This window comes from Papio anubis, chromosome 11 (assembly GCF_008728515.1).
Source record: "Papio anubis isolate 15944 chromosome 11, Panubis1.0, whole genome shotgun sequence".
NCBI classification, from domain to species: Eukaryota; Metazoa; Chordata; class Mammalia; order Primates; family Cercopithecidae; genus Papio; species Papio anubis.
In genome coordinates, this window is record NC_044986.1 from 83451281 (window position 1) to 83474380 (window position 23100).

A 23100-nucleotide genomic window follows, 5' to 3' on the forward strand; every position below is an offset into this window, starting at 1 on the left:
TGAGACCATCCTGGCTAACACGGTGAAACCCCGTCTCTACTAAAAATACAAAAAAGTAGCCAGGCGTGGTGGTGGGTGCTTGTAGTCCCAGCTACTTGAGAGGCTGAGGCAGGAGAATGGCGTGAACCTGGGAGGCAGAGCTTGCAGTGAGCCCATATCGCGCCACTACACTCCAGCCTGCGCGACAGAGCGAGACTCCATTTCAAAAAAATAAAAGAGAGGTGCCATGTGTACAAAAATCAATGCATATTTACGAACTTTTTTTCAAAGATACTTTCACACATCTTATCTAAATACATAATACAGAAGCCTGTGTGACTTGAGCAATGTGGCCCAGGAGGGCCTGAGATTAACACATACACCTCAGCAAAAGGACATAAAATATCTCTTACAGTCAGAAAAATTAACCTTTTGTGTATTTACTTAATTTACGAAATGCACTCAAAATGCTATTATTAGGTGAATTCGTGATTTCCTTTTGAATTTCTGAGTTATTCTTATTTATTTTTCCCATTTTGTTTTTGCACCAAGGAGACTGCAGTCAAATAAAATTAAACAGATACTACACGCACTCGTCGGGGCAGCCGTACTGCAGCAGTACCTTGATGCACTCCTGGCTGGAGGCCTGTCGGGCGTAGGCTAGCGCTGTGTTCCCATGGGCATCTCAGGCCATGACATCCACCCCGTACCAGATCAGGAGCTGAGCCAGGACCACATTCCCTTTGCAGCAGGCCAGATGCAGCGCTGTGCAGCCATCTCCCTCCCAACAGGTCTCGTTCACCTCCTCCCGGGAGCCATGTGCCAGCAGCAGGATGGCTGTCTGCAGGTTCTTATCAGCGGTGGCCTGCAGCAGGTGCTGGCCCAGGGACAGCTCCGTGCAGGGTAGTGGGGCCAGGAAGAGCTTCTGCTCATATTTGGCATGGATCCACCATTCCTTCTCTTCCCTTGTGGAGTCGACCGAGGGTTTCATCTGCCCCTGGCTACTGTCTTCCCAGACGCTGTTGGCTAGCTCATTGCCAACAGATGACATAACCTTCACGAGCTCGACTGGCCAGTCATCCAGGTCCGGAGATCGAACTCGGGAAAGGTAGGTGCCAAGATTATGGTGGATCCCTGAGCATTCAATACACACGAGGACTCCTAAATTCAAAGTGGCCCAGTTAGGATTCTGGGTCTCACAGTCCACACAGTGGGAGTTCCCGCGCATGTTTCTGATGGACTGCAGGGCCATGGCCTCGCTCTGGCTCATCAGCCAGAACTTGCTTTTGCTGCTCTCACATGACTGCAGGCTGGCCAGGATCTGGCTCTCGATGGCTTGGATCCAGGCATCCCGCTCCTCATATGTCGTGGCTTCAAAGTGCCACGTTTGGCCAGTGAGGGACACAATGATAAAGTTTTCTTCTTCTTCTTCAGCAGTGCTGGACAGGCCATCGTCTTTCAAGTTGTTGCTGCTTTTCTTCCTTTGGTGTTTCTTTTTGTTGGTATGAGGAGAGGGGGGTGGGTTGAGCTTGGGGGTGGGTTGAGCTTGGGGCTGGTGGTGCTGGAGATATTGGGGCTGGAGCATATGGAGTCACCCAGCCCGGTGTCTGAATTGGCTGAGGTACATAGACTGTTCATGTCCTTGGATAGGCCATTGCTTTTAGAGCTGGAAATGGGCGCACAGGCCAGTGTGGCTAAGGGTGGCCTCTTTCCTCGGACTTCGATGGTAGATACCCGAAGGTCAATCTCTTTTTTAAGAATATTCTTCATATAATCACCTAAGCTTGAATAATAGGTGAGCACGCCATTGTCACAGAGGGTGACATATTTCTTTTTCCATTTCTTCAGCCATTTCCCACTTAGCTTTAAGAGCATGCCCTGTTTAATTGGAATGGCTCTGCTGCTCCCAGTGATGTCAGCATGACTCTCTAGGGCTTTCTTTATCTGGGTCATTCCCTTTCTCAGATGTCAACAGGTTGGACCAGTGCTTGGACTCCTTGCGAACAGGTGTGGGTGTGTTGGCACCGGGAGGACTATCGATCTGAAGGTCCTCCTGGCTGGTGCTGGGAGTCGATGGAATGGAGGAGGAATTTGTTACTTAAACTTCCACCTCCATTTCTTGTCTGGGTAATGTGCATGGTGGAACCTGTGTGGAACAGAAGGAGGAATGGCTTCGAACATTGGGTAGTGACTTGCAGGGTCGTATAGACAGCTCACAATTACCTTTTAAAAAGAAATATTTTCTGGGCCAGGCATGGTGGCTCACACCTGTAATCCCAGCACTTTTGGAGGCCGAGGCGGGTGGATCACAAGGTCAGGATTTCAAGACCATCCTGGCCAACATGGTGAAACTCTATCTACTGAAAAACAAAAAAAGAAAAAAAAAATTAGCCGGGCATGGTAGTGCATGCCTGTAATCCCAGTTACTCAAGAGGCTGAGGCAGAAGAATTGCTTGAACAGGGACCTGGGAGGCACAGCCTGCAGTGAGCCGAGATCACGTGACTGCACTCCAGCCTGGGCTACCGAGAGACTCTGTCTCAAAAACAAAACAAAACAAAACAAAACAAAACAAAAAAAACAAAAAACAAAAAACCCCCACATTTTCTGTTATTTGGATAGTATATTTACTCGTATTAGCTCACTAACTAAACAGAGCTGCAGACCAGTTCTTATTCCAGCACATTCTTTTTACAACACTTAAGATGACTAAATGTGACATGAAATGAGGAAGATTTAAAAAAAGTTGCCTTTGACTTCAGCATGAAACAGATACAAGTGTATGATAAAAATACAACCTCAATAAAAGTGCCACTTACCTTAAATGAGTATAACCATTCATCAAATATGTTCAAAGATCTATCTGCATCTCTATAAAATAAGAATGTGCATTACTTCAAAAACTGTTAATATCTTAGTATAATATCTGTTTAGTAAAATACGGCCTCCTGTGTGCTTTGGTGTTTACTTTACCAAAGCAGTATTTACAAATTCTTCTCCTGGATCCTGACTTGCAGAGGGTTTCCTGACTTCTTCTTTCTCAGCACATCATGTCCTGTACTGTGAAGTCTTTTATATGATAACCAGTCAGAAATGCCCATAAGTATTGACTGTCCCTAACAGGGAATGGCAATAAACCAAATATATTTTCACTCTTCTAACCACACATTGAAACACAAGAGTGTTTTACAAAGCAGTAGTGGTGAACTTTAAAAATGTGGTCAGGCACAGTGGCTCATTCCTGTAACCCCAGCACTTTGGGAGGCTGAGGCAGGCAGATCACAAGGTCACGAGATCAAGACCAGACTGACCAACATGGTGAAACCCTGTCTCTACTAAAAATACAAAAAATAGCTGGGCATAGTGGTGCATGCCTGTAATCCCAGCTACTCAGGAGGCTGAGGTAGAATTGCTTGAACCCATGAAGCGGAGGTTGCAGTGAGCGGAGATCGCGCCATTGCACTCCAGCCTGGTGACAAAGCGAGACTCCATCTCAAAATAAATAAATAAATAAATAAATAAATAAATAAATAAAATAAAATAAAATAAAATAAAATAAATGTAAGTGTGGCCAAGCACAGTGGCTCACACCTGTAATCCCAGCACTTTGGTGGGGCCGAGGCGGGCAGATCATGAGGTCAGGAGATTGAGACCGTTCTGGTTAACACGGTGAAATCCTGTCTCTACTAAAAATACCAAAAATTTCCTGGGCGTGGTGGCATACTCCTGTAGTCCCAGGTACTCAAGAGACTGAGGTAGGAGAATTGTGTGAACCCAGGAGGCAGAGCTTGCAGTGAGCCGAGATTGCACCACCGCACTCCACCCTGGGCAACAGAGTGAGACTCTGTCTCAGAAACAAACAAACAAATAAATAAATAAATAACAAATAAAAAATAAATGTAAACGTGATTCAGATTTCCTAGCTTCCTTTCTCTTTAGTTCTCTGTAGTATATTCTCATGATGTATTTACATATTTTCTGTTGTTTGAATTAAAAACTCATCTGCCTTTTTAAAAGGCCAGTCTTTGATGAACTTTAAACTTTGTAAAACTAATGCATTGTGCCTGTGTGATAAAACAGTGGTTCTCCAAATGTGCTCTGTGGACCTCTCGGGATCCCCAAGACCCTTTCCAGAAGGGCTAAGAGGTCAACACTGTTTTTTTTTAGACCGAGTTTCTCTCCTGTTGCCCAGGCTGGAGTGCAATGGTGTGTGATCTTGGCTCACGGCAACATTTACTTCCTGGGTTCAAGTGATTCTCCTATTTCAGCTTCCCGAGTAGCTGGGATTACAGGTGCCCACCACCATGCCCGGCTAATTTTTGTATTTTTAGTAGAAATGTGGTTTCACCATGTTGGCCAGGCTGGTCTTGAACACCTGACCTCAGGTGATCCACTCGCTTCAGCCTCCCAAAGTGCTGGGATTACAGGACTGAGCCACTGTGCCTGGCTGACACTGTTCTGAATCATACTAATTAAACCTGAGAAAGTTGATTAAAAATTTTAAAAATTTGTAAAAGTAATACAAAGTCATTGCCTGCTTTTTCATTGACACTTGCCATGACTGTATAAAAGTAAAAGTGGGTAAACTGCTGGTTTCTCAGCATAAATCAAGGCAGTGGTACCAATTACATTAGTCACTCTATTCTTTACTGTCCCCTACAGAAAAAAGATAGCCTGAATTTCTTAAGAATGTCTTTGATGAAGCAGTAAAAATTAATGTTGTTATTAAATCTTGACATGTCTCTTTAATATTCTGAATAAGTGGAAAGTTAACAAGAAGTGCTTCTGCTGACTGCAGTATGGTTTTTTTTTTTTTTTCCTAAAAAAAAATTCGTGATTCAATTGTGAACTGAACAATCACTTTTTTTTAACGGAACATCGTTTTTATTTAAAAGTGCAACTGGGCCAGCGCTGTGGCTCATGCCTGTAAAATCCCAGCACTTTCGGAGGCCAAAGCAGGCCGATGGCTTGAGCTCCTTCAGCAGTTCAAGACCAGCCTAGGCAACATAAAAAAAACCCTGTCTCTACCAAAAATACAAGAAAATTAGCCTGGCGTGGTGCCACACATCTGTGGTCCCAGCTACACAGGAGTCTGAGGTGAGAGGATTGCTTGAGCTGAGATCATGCCAATGCACTCCAGCCAAGTGACAGAATGAGACTCAGTCTAAAAAAAAGTACAACTATCATTCTCAAAAATAAATGAAGTGAGAGGTTGTCACTTCAAGGAAAATAAGTATTTATTCCCAATGATGAAATTTAAGCTTTCTTGAGGACTTTGAAAAACTCATTCCTTCTACTGTAGGCTTGACAACTTTTCAATACTTAAAGGTGTTTTAAAGTAAGATTGGTGTTTAAACTAAAAGTGATTTTTGACATAATAAAACATAAACCAATATATTCCAAGTAACTAACGCATAATATTATAAATGCAAGTATGGGGCGGGGGGAAGATCCATTTAATGTGCAAGAAAGATCAATGAGTACTGATGGAGTAAATTTATTAACATGGAAAATGCCACTGTAACTAATTTAAGAAACTAGCACTTGTGAAGTTTTGATTTAGTATTAAAGAATACCGACAACTGTCTGAAAACTTTAAAAATACACCTTTTTAACAACTACATATTTGCAGGAGGTTAGGTCATTTTACTGCTTCTTTTTTCTTTTTTTTGAGACAGAGTCTCCCTCTGTCACCCAGGCTGGGGTGCAATGGCGAGATCTCAGCTCACTGCAACCTCTGCCTCTCGGGTCTATGCAATTCTCTGGCCTCAGCCTCAGAAGTAGCTGGTACTACAGGCATGCACCACCACGCCCAGCTATTTTTTATATTTTTAGTAGAGGCGGGTTTCACCATGTTGGTCAGGCTGGTCTCAAATTCCTGACCTCAAGTGATCTGCCCACCTTGGCCTCCCAAAGTGCTGGGATTACAGGTATGAACCACCACACCTGGCCATCTTATTGCCTTTTTTTTTTTTTTTGAGATGGACTCTTGCTTTGTCACCAGGCTAGAGTGCAGTGGTGCGATCTCAGCTCACTGCAACCTCCGCCTCCCGGGTTCAAGCTGTTCTGCCTCCGCCTCCCAAGTAACTGGTACTACAGGTGTGTGCCACCACGCCTGGTTAAGTTTTTGTATTTTCAGTAGAGATGGGGTTTCACCTTGTTAGCTGGGATGGTCTTGATCTCCTGACCTTGTGATTCACCCACCGCAGCCTCCCGAAGTGCTGGGATTACAGGAGTGAACCACTGCACCTGGCCTCTTACTGCTTCTTTAAAGCAAATTGCAAAGAAAGATCTAGAGTCCAGTTGTCTCCTATTAAGCTCAGCATGAGAGACTTTAAATAATATAAATACATGACACACTTTTTACTCAACTTTTTGTTGTAGAAAAGTTATTTTTTCAATGAAAAATATCTGTTGATATTGTTCTCAAGGAATATTTTATGTTGTACAACCTCGGTCACGGGTTACTACTGACATCTAGTTGGTAGAGGCCATGAAAGCTGCTAAACTCTCTGCAATGCATGGGACAGTCTTCACAACAAAGCGTTATCTAGCTCATAATATCAACAGTGGTAAGGCTGTGAAATCTAAACTAAAAATAGATTTTGAAAAAAAAATTTCAATTTTATATTTCTACCACAGTAAATATCAATATAATCAATATAAACACATAGTCTTTGGGATTCTCAGTCGTTTAAGTATTAAAAGCATCTTAAGGAACAAAGAAAACACAAATAATTTGCTTTGATATTTTAGCAGGCACAATACAACTTATGATGTCTAGAGCTGTGTCCTAACACTGAGCTTGATATCTTGCAAAGTAATTAGCTAGAATAACAAGACAGGTTTCTAAAAAGCTCACCTTTGCGTGACATCATGATGTATCTCCAAGATCACACTGTGGAAGGAAAAAAAACCTCATAACAATAGATGTTACCATTTGTTAGGCCTGAAGATATTTTTTAAAAGGCGGGCAGAGGAAACTCTCCTAGCGGCCCTGAAATTCAAATCTTCTAGTTTGGAACAGTACCATAAGGGAACTTTCTTGTTTTCATTTCTTGGTTTTCCGCAAAAATATGAGAACCAAAATGTGAGGCAATATGCTGTTAGAAGATGTGTTTCTGTTGATGATTATAATGTATAAATAATAACAGATTTCCCTGTTATATGCTCTTCTACCCACAAAACCTTTTGCCCCATGTGATTTATTTTATGTATTTATTTATTTTTTGACCCAGAGTCTTGCTCTGTTGCTCAGACTGGAGTGCAGTGGTGCGATCTTGGCTCACCACAACCTCCACCTCCCAGGTTCAAGCGATTCTCATGCCTCAGCCTCTCAAGTAGCTGGGACTACAGGTTTGTGCCACTATGCCCAGGTAATGGTTTTTGTTTTTTTTTTTTTGAGATGGAGTTTCACTATTGTTGCCCAGGCTGGAGTGCAATGGCGTGATCTTGGCTCACCACAACCTCTGCTTCCTGAGTTCAAGCGATTCTCCTGCCTCAGCCTCCTGAGTAGCTGGGATTACAGGCATGCACCACCACACCCAGCTAATTTTGTAGAACAAGGCTCAAAACAACTGAGGGAGGGCAAATCTCAATTTCAGTTAATAGGTCTATACAATATTAGCACTTTTTAAAAAGCCTGTAACATTAGCATGTAAGATGGATACGTCTATAGTGCTTCAAGTAGTTTTCATCTCTGAAATAATTTTAAAATCACAGAATTTAAAGTTACATGCTGGAAAGGACCAATGACCTTACATGACATTTAATTCAACACTCATTTTACAGATCAGGGAAACAAACCTTAAAACTGACTTGCCCAAGGTCCCACCAAATAGGAGCAGTTTCTCGTCCTAAACTCAAATGAAGCCATGGCTCTCAAACTTTACTGCACATTAAAATCACCTGAGAAGCTTTAATAACGGCCTCATCTTCAACATGAGACATTTTAATGTAATTAGTATTGGATATGACTTTGGTCATCAAGGTTGTTGGTAAAAGTTTCCCAGGTGATTTCAATGTGCAGCAAAGTTTGGAATGATTGAGCTGGGGTGAAAATCAGAATCTTCTGCGATGCCTTTCTTCACATAAAGATGTCTCACATCCATCCCTATTTTCCTAAAAGGCTTCTCAGTGCCTAGAGATAGAGGGAAAGTGGAGATGGGAAGATGCATGTGTTTGCAAACACGTATTTTGAAAAAAAAAAACAAAACCGTGCATAAGTGATCTCAGTGAGTTCCACCTACCCCATTGACAACACTGCACTACTGACTCATGATAAACATTTATCAAAATCTTTTCTTGAAACTAATTTGTCCTATTAATTTGCTCAATAAACCTTTATTTCATCAATAGTGAATATACCAAATGATCATTTCTCAAACTTGCTGATGGCAAATTAAAACTTACTTTACTTTCAGAAGTAGACTTCCAAAAAGTAGAATAATGAGGAAAAAAGCATGAAATTTGTTTGAGCAAGATTAATCTTCAAAGCTACTTTTGAATTGTATGCTAACACATCAAAAGCTTTTGAACTCAAAGAAGCCAGGGACTCTAGTCAAAGTAGCTTTTGTGTATGTGCGCTCAAAGATTTAAGAGACTTGGCTGACTACAGACATTTAGTGATTACTCAATAGGTTCCAAAGCTCAGGACTTGAGACAGAGTTTGAGTCCAGTTTTTGCTGAACCAGAATTTCATCTCAACTACTGTTAAAATGGGGGAAGGAAAGTGACATTATTACGAGTGTAAGCTTGCCATTTTTAATTAAAGTAAAAGTTACTGATAATTGAATTAGCTAAAAAGGCTAGTGTATTTGAAACAAAATTGTGTATAAGCTAGGTATGTTTATAGAATGAAAAGTAAAATTAAAGATAAAGACATTAATGTTCTAAATTAGTACTTTCCAAACTGTGTTCTAAAAATCAACACTCATAACCCAAAGAGATGATAATAATGTACACTGGAAAGCCCTTATGGAGGTGGTGGTGGTGGTGGTTGTTGTTCCTTTTAAAATAAACTTCATCTCAGGGTGCTCTCAAAGCGCATCTTTGTGGCCCATGAGGTGCTCATGCACAATGGGAGAAATGCAAATGCAGATACACTGTGGTGCCAGAAGAGAAAAAGCTGTTCCTTCTTCCAAGGCTACTGTCCAAAGTAGTACACATTGATTTAGGCCTATAATGCACTGAACCACTAAGTTTTCATGAAAAACATTCAATAAAGGGAACCCATTCTTCTCACTGCATTCAACATTGTCTTAAGGCATAAAGGCATCAAAAAAATACCCTTTTTCTCGGATTGCTTCTTTGCTGATTTTTTCCTTCCACCATGATATCTAAGATTAAAAGAGAAATTGATATTAATATTTAGAATCTGGATACCAATACATAGTTGACTCCAATTTCTTAAACTGATTGCTGCAGAGGAAAAACAAATGGCCGAAACAATTTTAGAATAAGGGAATCTGCCCTTGGCAGTAGAGTTGTACTCACGATATTATTGTCATTGTAAGATAAGGCTGACTGGCTGTGCTGTCTTCAAGGAATATTGTCAAACATGAGCTGTATTGTTGACTGAAACGCACAGTAGATACCTAAAAGGGAAGGGAAGTATAAGTTAAACTTATCAAAGTGTATTATTTTCTTGGTTAAAATGTGAAATGACAAAGCACTAAGATATTTCTTACACTCCATGAACTGCCTGAGTGCGGTATCGTGTGCACTCTATAGAAAACCCATCAGAGGCTCTTAACTTGCAGAGACGATGTTTAAGATATGGGTTATAAAATGCTGCCCTTAATATGGTACCTGTCATCAAACCTAACAAGGATTTTATGAATTCCCTTTAAAAATCATAAGAAAAGTTTAAAATAAGATTTCATTTTTTTTACAGCAATATAAAGCAGCTGAGACTTTCTATTTCTATGATTTATTTACTACAATAAAATGTTATGTATTAAATAATACTGGTACAAGAGCATTTTATTGCAGTGAGTACAAGGCTAATGCATTTACTAAATTACTCATCCTAAATGTATTATTTCAGGCAATATTGTGACAAAACAAGTGTTTCAGATTCAGAGGCTCTGTGTGCCAGGGCTGCTAGGCCACCAACAAGTGAGGAAGCCATAGGTTTCTCTAGTCCTATTTTCTTATGTGGAGGATAAAAAGAGTATCACTTAAATATTCTCTCACATACCCTGAAAACAGATGACAACTTAAAAAATTTAACTTTCACTTCATGTTTAAATAAGACTGCCATGACACGACTCAAATGAGACTCTCAGAGAATACTTTCCATTCATTTCAAAACTTGATCAGTTTCATTCTATAAGTCATCTGACCTGCACCTAGCCATTTTCCTGCTCTACCCCGGCTCTCTGCCTAGAATACTGCTTTTCTCTTTCCTTGTTTCAGCAAAAGCTTGACTCCATCTACCCTCTTGGATCTCTTTGTCAGTAGCCACACCAAAAAATGGTTTTTTTTTTTGTACACTAATTAGTCAAATTCACCACTGCTTACAAGATACTAATTCTTGCAGCGTATCCCCCTCATGAGAGAGTATGCCTCTCCATAAGAGTAAGGGAGGGCCCTTATTCTTGCTACCTCCAGCTGCTGAGCATAGAATTCTGAGTAAACCCAAAACTTCGCAAGTGTTTGACAATTCAGTTATAATTCGGAGGATAAGTTTTACTACATTTAACTACAGCAAAAACACTACTAACAGTTTACTGTTTATAGCTATTATTTAAGGTAGTCACAAAATAGAAACAATCTAACGTCAGTCAGAAGAAATCAGAGTATGAAATTTTATGATCTTTAACAAGAAAGGGAAGGGATTACTTAGTAGTTTTAAGATTTAATAACAAAAACTAGAAAATAATTGTACCTAGTAATTTAGTAAGTCAAAACCAAAGCTTTACCACCAAAGGTCCAGTGCCCATTGGACACCAATGCCCACCCACTGACTTCTTCCGCTGTACCTGCTGCCTCTCATTTTAACCCATTAAAAATACTAAAGTTGTTTTCCTGGTAGAGGTCTTTCATCTCCTTGATTATGTCTATTTCTAAGTATTTTATTTTATTTTATTTTTGCAGTTATCGTAAAAGGGGTTGAGTTATTGGTTTGATTCTAAGCTTGGTCTCTGTTGGGGTATAATAGAGCTACTGATTTGTGTACATTAATTTTGTCTCCTGAAACTTTGCTGAACTCATTTATCAGTTCTAGGAGCTTTTGAGAGGAGTCTTTAGGGTTTCCTAGGTATACGATCATATCATCAGCAAACAGCAACAGTTTGACTTCCTCTTTACCGATCAGGATGCCTTTTATTGCTTTCTCTCATGTGATTGCTCTGGCTGGGTCTTCTAGTACTATGTTGAATAGAAGTGGTGAGAGTGGGCATCCTTGTCTTGTTCCGGTTCTCAGGGGGAATGCTTTCAACTTTTCCCCATTTGATATTATGTTGGTTGTGGGTTTGTCATAGATGGCTTTTATTACATTGAGGTATAACCTTTGTATGTCGATTTTGCTGAGGGTTTTAATCATAAAAGGATGCTGCATTTTGTCAAATGTCTTTTCCACATCTATTAAGATGATCATGTGATTTTTTTTGTTTTCAATTCTGTTCATGGGGTGTATCACATTTATTGACTTGTGTATGTTAACCCATCCCTGCATCATTAGTACGAAACCCATTTGATTATGGTGGAGTATCTTTTTTTTTTTTTTTTTTTTTGAGATGGAGTCTCGCTCTGTCACCCAGGCTGGAGTGTGCAGTGGGGCGATCTTGGCTCACTGCAACCTCTGCCTCCCAGGTTCAAGTGATTCTCCTGCCTCAGCCTCCTGAGTAGATGGGATTACAGGCACATGCCACCACGCCTGGCTAATTTTTGTACTTTTAGTAGAGACGAGGTTTCACCATGTTGACCAGGCTGGTCTCAACCCCTGACCTCGTGATCCACCTGCCTTGGCCTCCCAAAGTGTTGGGATTACAGGCGTGAGCCACTGCGCCCTCTGGAACATCATTTTGATATGCCATTGGGAACTACAAAACATTGCTCAATGAAATCATGGACATAAACAAATGGAAAGACAGCCCATGCTCATGAAAGGGTAGAATGAATATCACGAAAATGACCATACTGCCAAAAGCAATCTACAAATTCAATGTAATTCCCATCAAAATACCACCATTCTTCTTCACAGAACTAGAAAAAACGATCCTAAAATTCATATGGGACCAAACAAGAACCCACGTAGCCAAAACAAATATAAGCAACAACAACAAATCTGGAGGCATCACATTACCTGATTTCAAACTACACTATAAGGCCATAGTCACCAAAACAGCGTGGTAGTGGTATAAAAATAGGCATCTACACCAATGGAACAGAATAGAGAACCCAGAAATAAACTCAAATACCTATAGCCAACTAATTTTCAACAAAGCCAACTAAAACACAAGGTGAAGAAAGTGAACCCTATTCAACAAATGGTGCTGGGATAATTGGCAAGCCACATGCAGGAGAATGAAACTGGATCCTCAACTCTCACCTTACACAAAAATCAACTCAAGATGGATCAAGGACATAAATCTATGACCTGAAACCATAAAAATTCTAGAAGATAACATTGGAAACACCTATCTAGACACTGGCTTAGGCAAAGACTTCATGACCAAGAACACAAAAGCAAATGCAACAAAACAAACAGGTGAGACTTAACTAAAGAGCTTCTGCACAGGGAAAGGAACAATCAGCAGAGTAAGCAGACACCCCACAGAGTGGGAGGGAATCTTCACAGTCTATACAGCTGACAAGGGGCTATTATCCAGAATCTATGGGGAACTCAAACAAATTGCAATTTACAAATTACAATTACAAAAATATGGAACCAGCCCAAATGCCCATCAATCAAGGAGTGGATAAAGAAACTGTGATATACATACACATATACACATGAGGAATATCACACAGCCACAATAAGAAATAAACTAATGGCATTCCCAGCAACCTGGATGGAAGTAAAGACTATTATTCTAAGTGAAGTAACTCAGGCATGGAGAACTAAACATCATATGTTCTCATTCATACGTGGGAGCTAAGTTATAAGGATGCAAAGGCATAAGACTGATACAATGGACTTGGGGACTCTGGAAAGGCTGGGAGGAGGGTGAGGGATAAAATACTACAAATTGGGTTCAGTGGATACTGCTCAGGTGATGCGTGCACCAAAATCTCACAAATCATCACTGAAGAACTTAGTCATGTAACCAAATACCACCTGTTCCCCCAAAAACCTATGGAAATAATAAATAAATAAATAATATACAGCATTTTTCTCAGCAAACATAAAACAAAGACTAAAGTTTACATTTTTTGCTCTCATTTTGGGCAGGACAAATTTTATATATATTTTTAAAGAATTAATAACTTTTTTCCTTTTTCTGCGACAGGGTCTCCCTGTGTTGCCCAGGCTGGAGTGCAGTGGTGCAATTATGGTTAACAGCAGCTGCAAACTCCTGAGCTCAAGTGATCCTCTGTCTCAGCCTCCTGAGTAGGTTAAATGAAAGGCACATGCCACCAGGCATGGCTAATTTGTTATTTAAACTTACTATGTTGACCAGGCCAAAAATGAACAAATCTTAATTAACTTAAATATTTCTAACACTTTGGGCATTCATGAAAACAGCTCCATCTATTGTGAAGTAATGGGAAGTAGATGGCAGTGGATAAAGTTTGAATGAAAATGTCAAACAAGGCCTTAGAAGAAAAGTGAAATATTCTTATTATAGATACATTCATTTTAAAAAATTCTCTGGATTAATGTCATTAATTATACTCAAATTAGACTTTGATTTAAACATAGGTCCTAAATTTGGATTAAATATAATAGATAGACCACAAATTTATTTCTTCTCCCTCCGGAAGTCTCATTAGTCATAAAATAAAGATTACACACATGACCAGGAGAGAAGGTTGACAGAGATAATTTTTAATAAATGCTGAGACATAAAAAGTAGATAAAGGAGTGGTAAATAACATGGAAGTGCAACTTTGGTGCCTACAGAAAGTGACTGGAACAGAAGTGAGCCAGTTTGTCTTGCAGAACTAAAGGCAGGTTGTGAACTTACGGGCAAATGGCACTTTGGAAAGTTGGGTAAAATGTAAAACAAAAGCCAGCAAGGTCAGTTGAAAATCTCTAACCAGAGGCCCGAGTCTACCTGTCTTTCCATCTGACAAGAAACTTAGATGTGTGTTCTCTGGATATATCAAACCTGAGAATTCCTGGCTCAGAGATACCATGGCTTAAACCTGAGATATAAAGAAAACTGTATACCAAAAATGGAACTCCAACTTCCTTCGCTAACTCTGCTTTTGGAAAGCAAGTGGCCATGCTTTTACTTCCCAGGCAGAAAATTGGGAGATCCTTCTCAGAAGAAACGGAAATGTCTCGAATAAAGATCCCCAGATAATATACTGAGGTCCCCCAAATAAAAAGCTAGTTTGGCTTCCAAAACCTCACAGTGAGTGCTATCAGCTAACAGAAGTCCTGCTTCCAAATAAAGCAGGCCGGGGACCACCACACATTGGAGGGAAGCCTCCAACAACAGAAATCAAAGCAACAGAAAAAAGGAATTCATGGGAGCAGTCAAAACCAGGAGCAAAACTTAACAAAAAAATCTTAAAACACTCTCAAAAATATAAAATTCAACAGAAATAGTAGAGGATAAAGTCACAGAATATCCCAGAACTAGAATAAAAGGACAAACTGAAAGAAAAAGAAGGGGAAAAATAAAAAACCAATGCAGGTGTACTGGTCTAAGCAGCCTAGCATCTGAAAAACAAGACTATCAGTAAAAAAGTAACAGAGAAAATAAAAAAAAATTCTCAAGAAGAGATAGTCTCAGGTTTAGTAGCCTCGATGAAAAGATCCCCGGCAAGCTGTTATTATAAAATTTCAGAACTTCAGAGAGAGAGAAAAATCCTAAAATGTTTCGGGCCAGGCGTGGTGGCTCACGCCTGTAATCCCAGCACTTTGGGAGGCCGAGGTGGGTGGATCACTTGAGATGAGGAGTTCGAGACCAGCCTGACCAACATGGTGAAACCCCATCTCTACTACAAATACAAAAATTAGCCAGGCATGGTGGTGCACGACTGTCCTCCCAGCTACTTGGGAGGTTGAGACAGGAGAATCACTTGAACCCAGGAGGTGGAGGTTGCAGTGAGCCAAGATTGCACCATTGCACTCCAGCCTGTGCAATAAGAGTGAAACTCTTCTCAAAAAAAAAAAAGTTTCCACAGATACCTAAAACCTGGTTGTAAATTGTGTATCACACACTGGTAATAGATTCAAGAACAACACTGTAATGAGAGCACAACTGCAAAATGTCTTTAGAATCATAAAATTTAGATTCAACCTAGAGGTTTCCTCTCTATCAAAGAGGAGGGATTTTAAGACTGGCCAGCTCTCTAAATATCTCCACCCAGGAAAATGTGTTCAGGTACAACTAGAAAGAATTACAGGACAGAAGGAAACACAGAATTTAGGACTCAGGCGATCCCACACAAGACAGCAGTTATGTGAGATCCCAAAAGACTTTAAGGAGATAGCACAGAAAAGCAGACATCGAGCACATCTAGGGAAAGCCACTCCATACTGAGCTAGGATGACAAAAGGCCAAAGAAGGTTGACCCCCCCAACACACACACAAAAGGAACAGATGTGTTTTTGCAGATGCAAAATATCTTTGAAAGGCATGTGATAAATGCTACAACACTTGGAGGAAAAGCAACTGTTAGAAAATAAGCAAATGAATATAGTCAGAAAATTAGCTTCATGCTGAAAAATAATGGATGTGAAAGCAAACAGACCACCCAGAGGCTCCTTACTATATTTGGATGAATAAACTAACATAGGCTAGGAAAAAAGAGAAGATCCAGGAGAATTGCAGAAGTGCTCAGATTTCAGAACTGTTTCAGAGACAGGGTGAAGGACATGTAATGCAGAGGCACAGTGAAAACACCATATGACTTAGCAGTGAATAATATTTGCAGAGTCATAATCATGTAAATATTACTGATTTAATGAAGAAGTGTGCTACTATTGGAAGAAACAGAGGGAGGAACATAAGATCATGGTGTAGCAAGAAAGGTATGCTTTCACCTGCTGTGATAAAAAGTCAGTAGACAGTGCTGGCAATTAACTTAGCTATTCTATTTTTGTTATTTCATTAAAAATAAGATTCAATATTTAAGGCAGATCTCTTTGTTTTTTGTTTTTTTGTTTTGTTTTGTTTTGTTTTGAGGCAGAGTTTCGCTCTGTTGCCCAGGCTGGAGTGCAATGGCGCGATCTCGGCTCACTGCAACCTCTGCCTGCCGGGTTCAAGTGATTCTCCTACCTCAGCCTCCTGAGTAGCTGAGATTCCAGGCATGCGCCACAGCGCCCGGCTAATTTTCTATTTTTAGTAGAGACAGAATTCCACTATGTTGGTCAGGGTTGTCTTGAACTCCTGACCTCAGATGATCTGCTCACCTGGGCCTCCTAAAGTGCTGGGATTACAGGCGTGAGCCACCACATCCAGCCTTAAGGCAGATTTTTTACCACAACCAGACTATTGAAATTCAATTTAAATGTCAGAAATCCTTAAAAGGTGGACACAGTAAGCTAAAAATTTTTCTGGATAAATTACTTAGGAAAATAGAAGAAATTTAGAAAATCCACAAAAAGAGCTCCATGCTACCACCACTGGGTACATATTATAATTTTAAAAAATCAAGAGAGACATGCTTTTATGGCAAACTATCAATTTCTCAACTAGCTGTTTACTAACATGGTTTGTACAGTTGCTTCTTCTCATTTCTACAACTAAGAAAAAAAACTTTTTTTTGATCTCTACCACAAATACAAAAATTAGCCAGGTGTTGTGGCACCTGCCTATAGTCTCAACTACTTGGGAGGCTAAGGCAGGAGAATCGCTTGAATCTAGGAGGTGGAGGTTGTAGTGAGCAGATATCAGGCCATTGCACTCCAGCCTGGGCAACAGAGCGAGGCTCCATTAAAAAAAAAAAAAAGAAAAAAGAAAAAAGAATGTGGTACCTTCCCCCTTCCCCTCCCTCCTTCCTCTTTCACCATGTGGAACCACCTGCTTCCCTTTTGCCTTCTATCATGATTGTAAGCTTGCTGCGGCCCTCACCAGAAGCAGATGTTGAAGCCATGTTTGTACAGCCCCAAGATCTATGAGTCAATTAAACCTCTTTTTGTTATAAATTACCCAGCCTTAGGTATCTCTTTACAGTAATGTAAAAAATGAACACAAGTTCTAACCAGAAATAACTGATTCAAGTTGGGCAAAGTCTACTCAAACTATAAAAACAAAGGTTACAACCTCTCATGTTTTACTGTGTTGCATTACTTCACATATTATTATAGAACCCTCACTTGTATTCTTGCTGTTTAAGTCAACTGGAAAACTTGGCTGTGTATGGCTTTTTAGCAAACAAATGAGGATTTAGCATAACATTAAGGAAAATAAGCAGGAGTAGGGCATGTTTAAATTTACATTACATCAAATGAAAAGGTTAAAAACTTAAAAGTTTTGAGTAGCATGAACTTGGATGTGGTAAATGAATGTGGTCAGAGGACTGTGTGAGAGGAGGCCCAAATCACAGATTCAATCCCCGATGATAAACAACTATGTTTTTAATTTGTTTAAATGAAAACCAAGCTGAAGCCTAAGTTCTATCATTCATCTTTAAAATGTACTCTTTCGAGTAAGGAAAGAGGAATTATAAATAAAAAGAAATCCAAGAATTATAAATAAAGATAAATCCAAGAAGTATAAATAAAGAAGGCCATGACTCCTCCGTCACATGACAAATTAATTGTGTTGATAAAAAGATGGCAAAATGTATAAACAAACAGTTTACATGTTTTCACTAAAACAATAACAACTAAAGGAAAGTATATCACATGTTAAAATAAGACAAGTGAACATGTGAAAAGGTGAAAAACTTAAACCAATTTGAGTTTTTCTAAATACTTTCTATAACCTAATCAAATAAGAGTTTTTATTATTTCTCTTGGTAGAAAAAACAATGTTGTCTCACCATCCTTTTGAGAGTTTCTCTGGAATATTGTGCTTGCCTCTGGATTGGCAGGAGGGTTAAACTCCAAAGCTATATGTATAGAGGGAGAAAAGAAAAAAAGATGTAATCATTTATAAAATTTATCAATTTGTTTATTCAACTGCTGCATTTAGGCTGTTTCACTACCTCTACTTTTATTCTTATCCATTGAAATGAATGTATGGACATAAGATAGAGCAAGGCAAGATAGCACATGCTTGTAGTCCCAGCTACTCAGAAGGCTGAGATGGGAGAATCACTTGAACCCAGGTCAGGAATTTGAGGCCAGCATGAGTAACATAGTGACACCTTCCTTTATTTAAAAAAAAAAAAAAAAAAAAAAAAGAAGAGGTAAATATTGGTTTTGAGTGGTATAAAATCCACTTTGCACAAAATAAATCAAGATGGCAGTAAGTTTTAAAAGACAGGTCTATTTTATAGGCAAAATATAGATGTATTCTAGAGTTTTTTAAATTTTAAAAAAGTAAATACAGCATATCTGTCACTTCCATGTCATTCTGAGGACATAGAACCTTAGTTCTGTTAAGTAGATGTCTTCCATAGTCATGTGATATCTCTACGTCTTCATTTCTTCATTAACAATACATAGGGAGAACATACCCAGGCCTTATTTGTATTGGAAAGGGCCAAGTGAGACATACATAAACTGTGCTGTAATCCTAAAGAATGACAATAAAGAGCCATTTTTGGGCTCCCATCCAACACTACCCATCTACTAGCTGTGTGTAACATCACTCAGAGGCTTTCCTTACATCACCAAGCAGAGTATAAGTTTACACAAATACTTACACAGTTTGTGTATAAAGGTATAATCAATTAATTCACTTAATATATTTGTTTATTCTAAAGCAATCCTTAAATATCTTGAAAAGTGAGGATAGTACTTCCAAGTTACAAAGTCACACTCATCATGAGTCTTAAATATCCTACCTCTTAAAAAATTAGGAGCCCAACCAAAGTTTAAATAGAAGAGCTATGAGACATTTCTTCTACAGCAATGAAATCTCTGGCATTTAAATGAAACCAATAAGCCAACTGGATTTAATATCTTTATGATGCAATGTTTTCTATTTTGAAAATTTTAGTTTTTATTCATGAACCATATTATTACCCAGAATTACCTTTACTTAGATTCACCTTTTTGCAAAATTTTAGAGGCAAACCAACTAATTGTATTCTCTTTTCTACCACCTCCCATCCCCTGCCTCTCCCAGCAGTATAGAGACTAAAAAATTCCAACTTTCTTTCTTTCTTTTTCTTTTCTTTCTCTTTTTATTTATTTATTTATTTTTTTGAGATGGGGTCTCACTCTGTCACCCAGGCTGGAGTGCATTGGTGCTCTCTGCTCACTGCAACCTCTGCCTCCTGGGTTCAAGCAATTCTCCTGCCTCAGCCTCTCGAGTAGCTAGAACTACAGGCATGCACCACCACGCCCAGCTAATTTTTGTACTTTTTTCTAGTACAGACGGGGTTTCACCATGTTAGCCAGGCTGGTCTCGAACACCTGACCTCAGGTGATCTGCCCGCCTTGGCCTCCCAAAGTGCTGGAATTACAGGCGTGAGTCACCATGCCCGGTCAAAACTCCAACTTTCTCATCTTTGAACGAGATGCTATTGTCAGGAGGGGAAAGGACAAAGGGGGAGCCTCACCAACAAACACTCTTACAGGGAAGGTCTGACATTTTAACCTGCAATCTTTATATTACACATTAAAAGTCTACACTGACGTTTCATGTATTTTGAAAGTTTTGATCATGAACCAATCCCCACCTTTTAGAACAAGGAGGTGAATAAAGTCTGTTAAATCACCAGAATAAATCTGGAAACACATTTTGTGTTAAATTAAAAATTTTAGAGTAATCAGAGCCTCATAGGTAAAGTCCTTTGAGAAACCCCAAACACACAGACACACAACCTTTTTCTGCAGCCCTGGCCGTGACATTTCACACCTTTCACAATTATTTTAAGCACCCTTTTTTGGTTTTATTTCCTTCTGTGTTCAAATTACAGTTAGAAGAAACTAAGCAGCTTCTATCAAGGTGACTTACAGCAGCCCATTAAGAATACCATACAGCCTCTCCCATGGCAACCTCCATTCTGATTTTAAGTAAGAAATCCCCGAATATCTGAATATGAACTGTCCTGAGATTTACCTACTTTAACAAAGGAAACAATTAGGCACTTACCTGGTTCCTTCACTTAGGTACCATGTGGACAGGTACAAAGAAAAAATAAGATGGGTGCTGGAAAGTCGGGATATTTGAGTTTTTATTGAGGAAAGGAAGAGAATGGTCCAAAGAAGCCTCAACAAAGTCCCACAGGATAATACACAGACATACAGACAATGTTGTCTCACCATCTGTTTGACAGTTCCTGTGGCATATTGTGCTTGCCTCTGGATTGGCAGAAGGGTTAAACTCCAAAGCTATACGTATAGAGGGAGAAAAGCAAAAAAAGATGTAACCATTTATAAAAATTTATCAACTCATTTATTTGCTGCTTATTTGACAAGAAGAGTCACAAATAAATGGTCCCATGGCAGCCTGGGAGAATGAGATGAGAGAGCAAGAACTGGGCGATTGGGAGGGGAGGCGAAAAGAAACTGACTGGACTCGGTGGGGAAAGACTAAGGGGTGAGAATGCAAGGCAGAGCCAGCTCTTGTTCCTGGCCAGCCCCAGGAAAGCTGGCTACAGGCAGAAAGGAGCTCGAAGTGGGCAATGCCTCCCAGGGGACCTTGGGGGCAGCAGCAGCCAGAGGCAAGCCGAGGGCAGATGGCACCCGTCACCTCCTTACCTTCAGGCATCTCCCGGTCATGGATGTGGTGCATGTGGAGGTCCTCACCAACTTCAACAGTCACCTCAGCAGGCTGCACAGCAGCAGCCATGGGCACTCCTGCCATCCTGTCCCCAGCTCCTGCCATCCTGTCCCCAGCTCCTGTCATTCTGTCCCCAGCTCCTGCCTCATAGATCTTGGACTCAGAGGGACACACTGACCACTGTTGCTGGTCAAACTCGGGGCTGACCCTGGGTCACACACAACAGGTCAGTATGTTCCCCATGGGACGCCTCTACTGTCTGCCACCACCTGTGCCTCTGCTCACAGCTTTGGCCTTGCACTCCCGCTGCCCTAGGCTGAGGCTATGCTTCACTTGCAGAGATGGTCTTGCCCACTGCTCGCCTGCCCACCTCACAGCCCGGTCCTGGGCCCTGGCTAGGGCTGCAGGCCAAGGCCCGCACCTGGCCGCCTCCCCTGAGTGACTTGTCTGGGAGGGTGAAGATCAGCCAGCTTATTAAATTGCTTGTGAACCCAACAAGCGCTGAGAGACACAACTGCCTGAAGAGAGAACAGACGGAGCTCCTCCTCCTTCTGTAGTCACCTACAGACTGAAGCCCACTAGCCCAGGTGGGAGCACAGGCATGTGGCACACAATGCCCCACCCCACACTTCACATTGCCCTCCCCGACAGCTCACAGTGCCCCACCCTGGCTGCCACCCCTCCCCAACAGCTCAGAATGCCCCTGCCTGGGCTGCCCCACCCTGTGGCTTATGATGCTGCTGCTCTCCTGGCCCCTCCTGCAGTGCCAGCAGGACTAAGGTTTTCATTCATCACCAGCTTCCTGAGCTTTTTAGTCCTAAGAAAAGCACAGGGTAGTTGGTTGCTTGAAGCCATCTTCCTCTGTGAGTTCTACACAAAGCCTCAGTAGAGTGGATCGCATTAGCAACCAAGTTGAATGACTTTTATTTGCTGACTGAATATAGATACACCTGAATTGCTGACTGCTTTTGTAACAAAACACTCCTCTCCTATCTTCCAATGAGTAGTCATTTTTGTCTACAACTTGACCACAGCAATCCCTGGGGCCCTAGCTCTGTTCTCAATAAAGAGTTATGGCTGTGTGTCTTGAATGACACCTTAGGACCCATCCTGCCTCCACCTCCTTCTCCATAAAATAGAAACCTAACTTGTCCCTCCATGCTCTGAAATGCTGAAACTTACCAACTCCCTTTTCTCCCCACTATTTCTTCCTTCCATGGCAGGGACTTTCAGATTTTCCTTCTTTTACTAACAAAGCACTAAGCATGATTTTATCATACAAAATCGAGAGCCATAAAGTGGGTTACCACAGTCCTAATTCAATAAAGATGAATACTTGACATCTGGCAAGCAGTGTGTGCCTGACAGTGTCCCCACTGTGCTATGCTCATTTAACCCTCAGAAACAATCTCATTTACAGATTTTACAGAAGAAGTGGAGATGGAGAAGGTAAGTAACCTCCCCAAGGTCACATGACTGCTAAGGGTGGGGCCACAATTTGATCCCAGGTAGTCTGAATTCCCCAATTCCTCAAGCATGGTTATCAGAAAGTATATTAGTTTGTTTTCACACTGATATAAAGAAATACCTGAGGTTGGGTAATTTATAAAGGAAAGAGGTTTAATTGACTCACAGTTTCGCATGGCTAGGGAGGCCTTAGGAAACGTACAATCATGGCAGAAGGGGAACCAGGTCCGACTAACATGGCGGCCACCCAGAGAGTGTGAGCATGTGAAGGAGCAACTGTCAAACATGTATGAAACCATCAGATCTCAGCTGGGCATGGTGGCTCACACCCGTAACCCTAGCACTTTGGGAGGCCAAGGCAGGTGGACCAATTAAGGTCAGAAGTTCGAGACTACCCTAGCCTACAGGCATGTGCTACCACGCCTGCCTCATTTTTGTATTTTTAGTAGAGACAGGGTTTTACCATGTTGGCCAGGATGGTCTCGACCTCCTGACCTTGTGATCCACCCGCCTCTGCTTCCCAAAGTGCTGGGATTACAGTCGTGAGCCACCATGCTTGGCCACATTTAAATCTTTAATTAATTTTTTTTTTAGTTTGGCAAACTATGCCCTCCCCCAAACCCACTGTCGGATTTTGCTAATAAAGTATTATTGGAACACAACCATACTCATTCATTTACTTACTTTCTG

At 40.7% G+C, this 23100-nt stretch overlaps 1 protein-coding gene across 1 annotated transcript; it reads right to left on the reverse strand.

Annotated features, from left to right (window-relative positions):
• Nucleotides 1–234: 234 nt before the first annotated feature.
• LOC101006217 (arf-GAP with GTPase, ANK repeat and PH domain-containing protein 5-like) lies at nt 235–21564 on the reverse strand. The gene is given in 11 exon segments (XM_031652682.1): nt 235–1513; nt 1516–1918; nt 1920–2071; nt 2073–2125; nt 2793–2848; nt 6840–6875; nt 9473–9573; nt 16813–16847; nt 18089–18157; nt 20484–20552; nt 20922–21564. Coding segments are annotated over 11 exon segments (2190 nt in total). The 5' UTR covers nt 21187–21564; the 3' UTR covers nt 235–562.
• Between the last annotated feature and the right edge of the window lie 1536 nt (nt 21565–23100).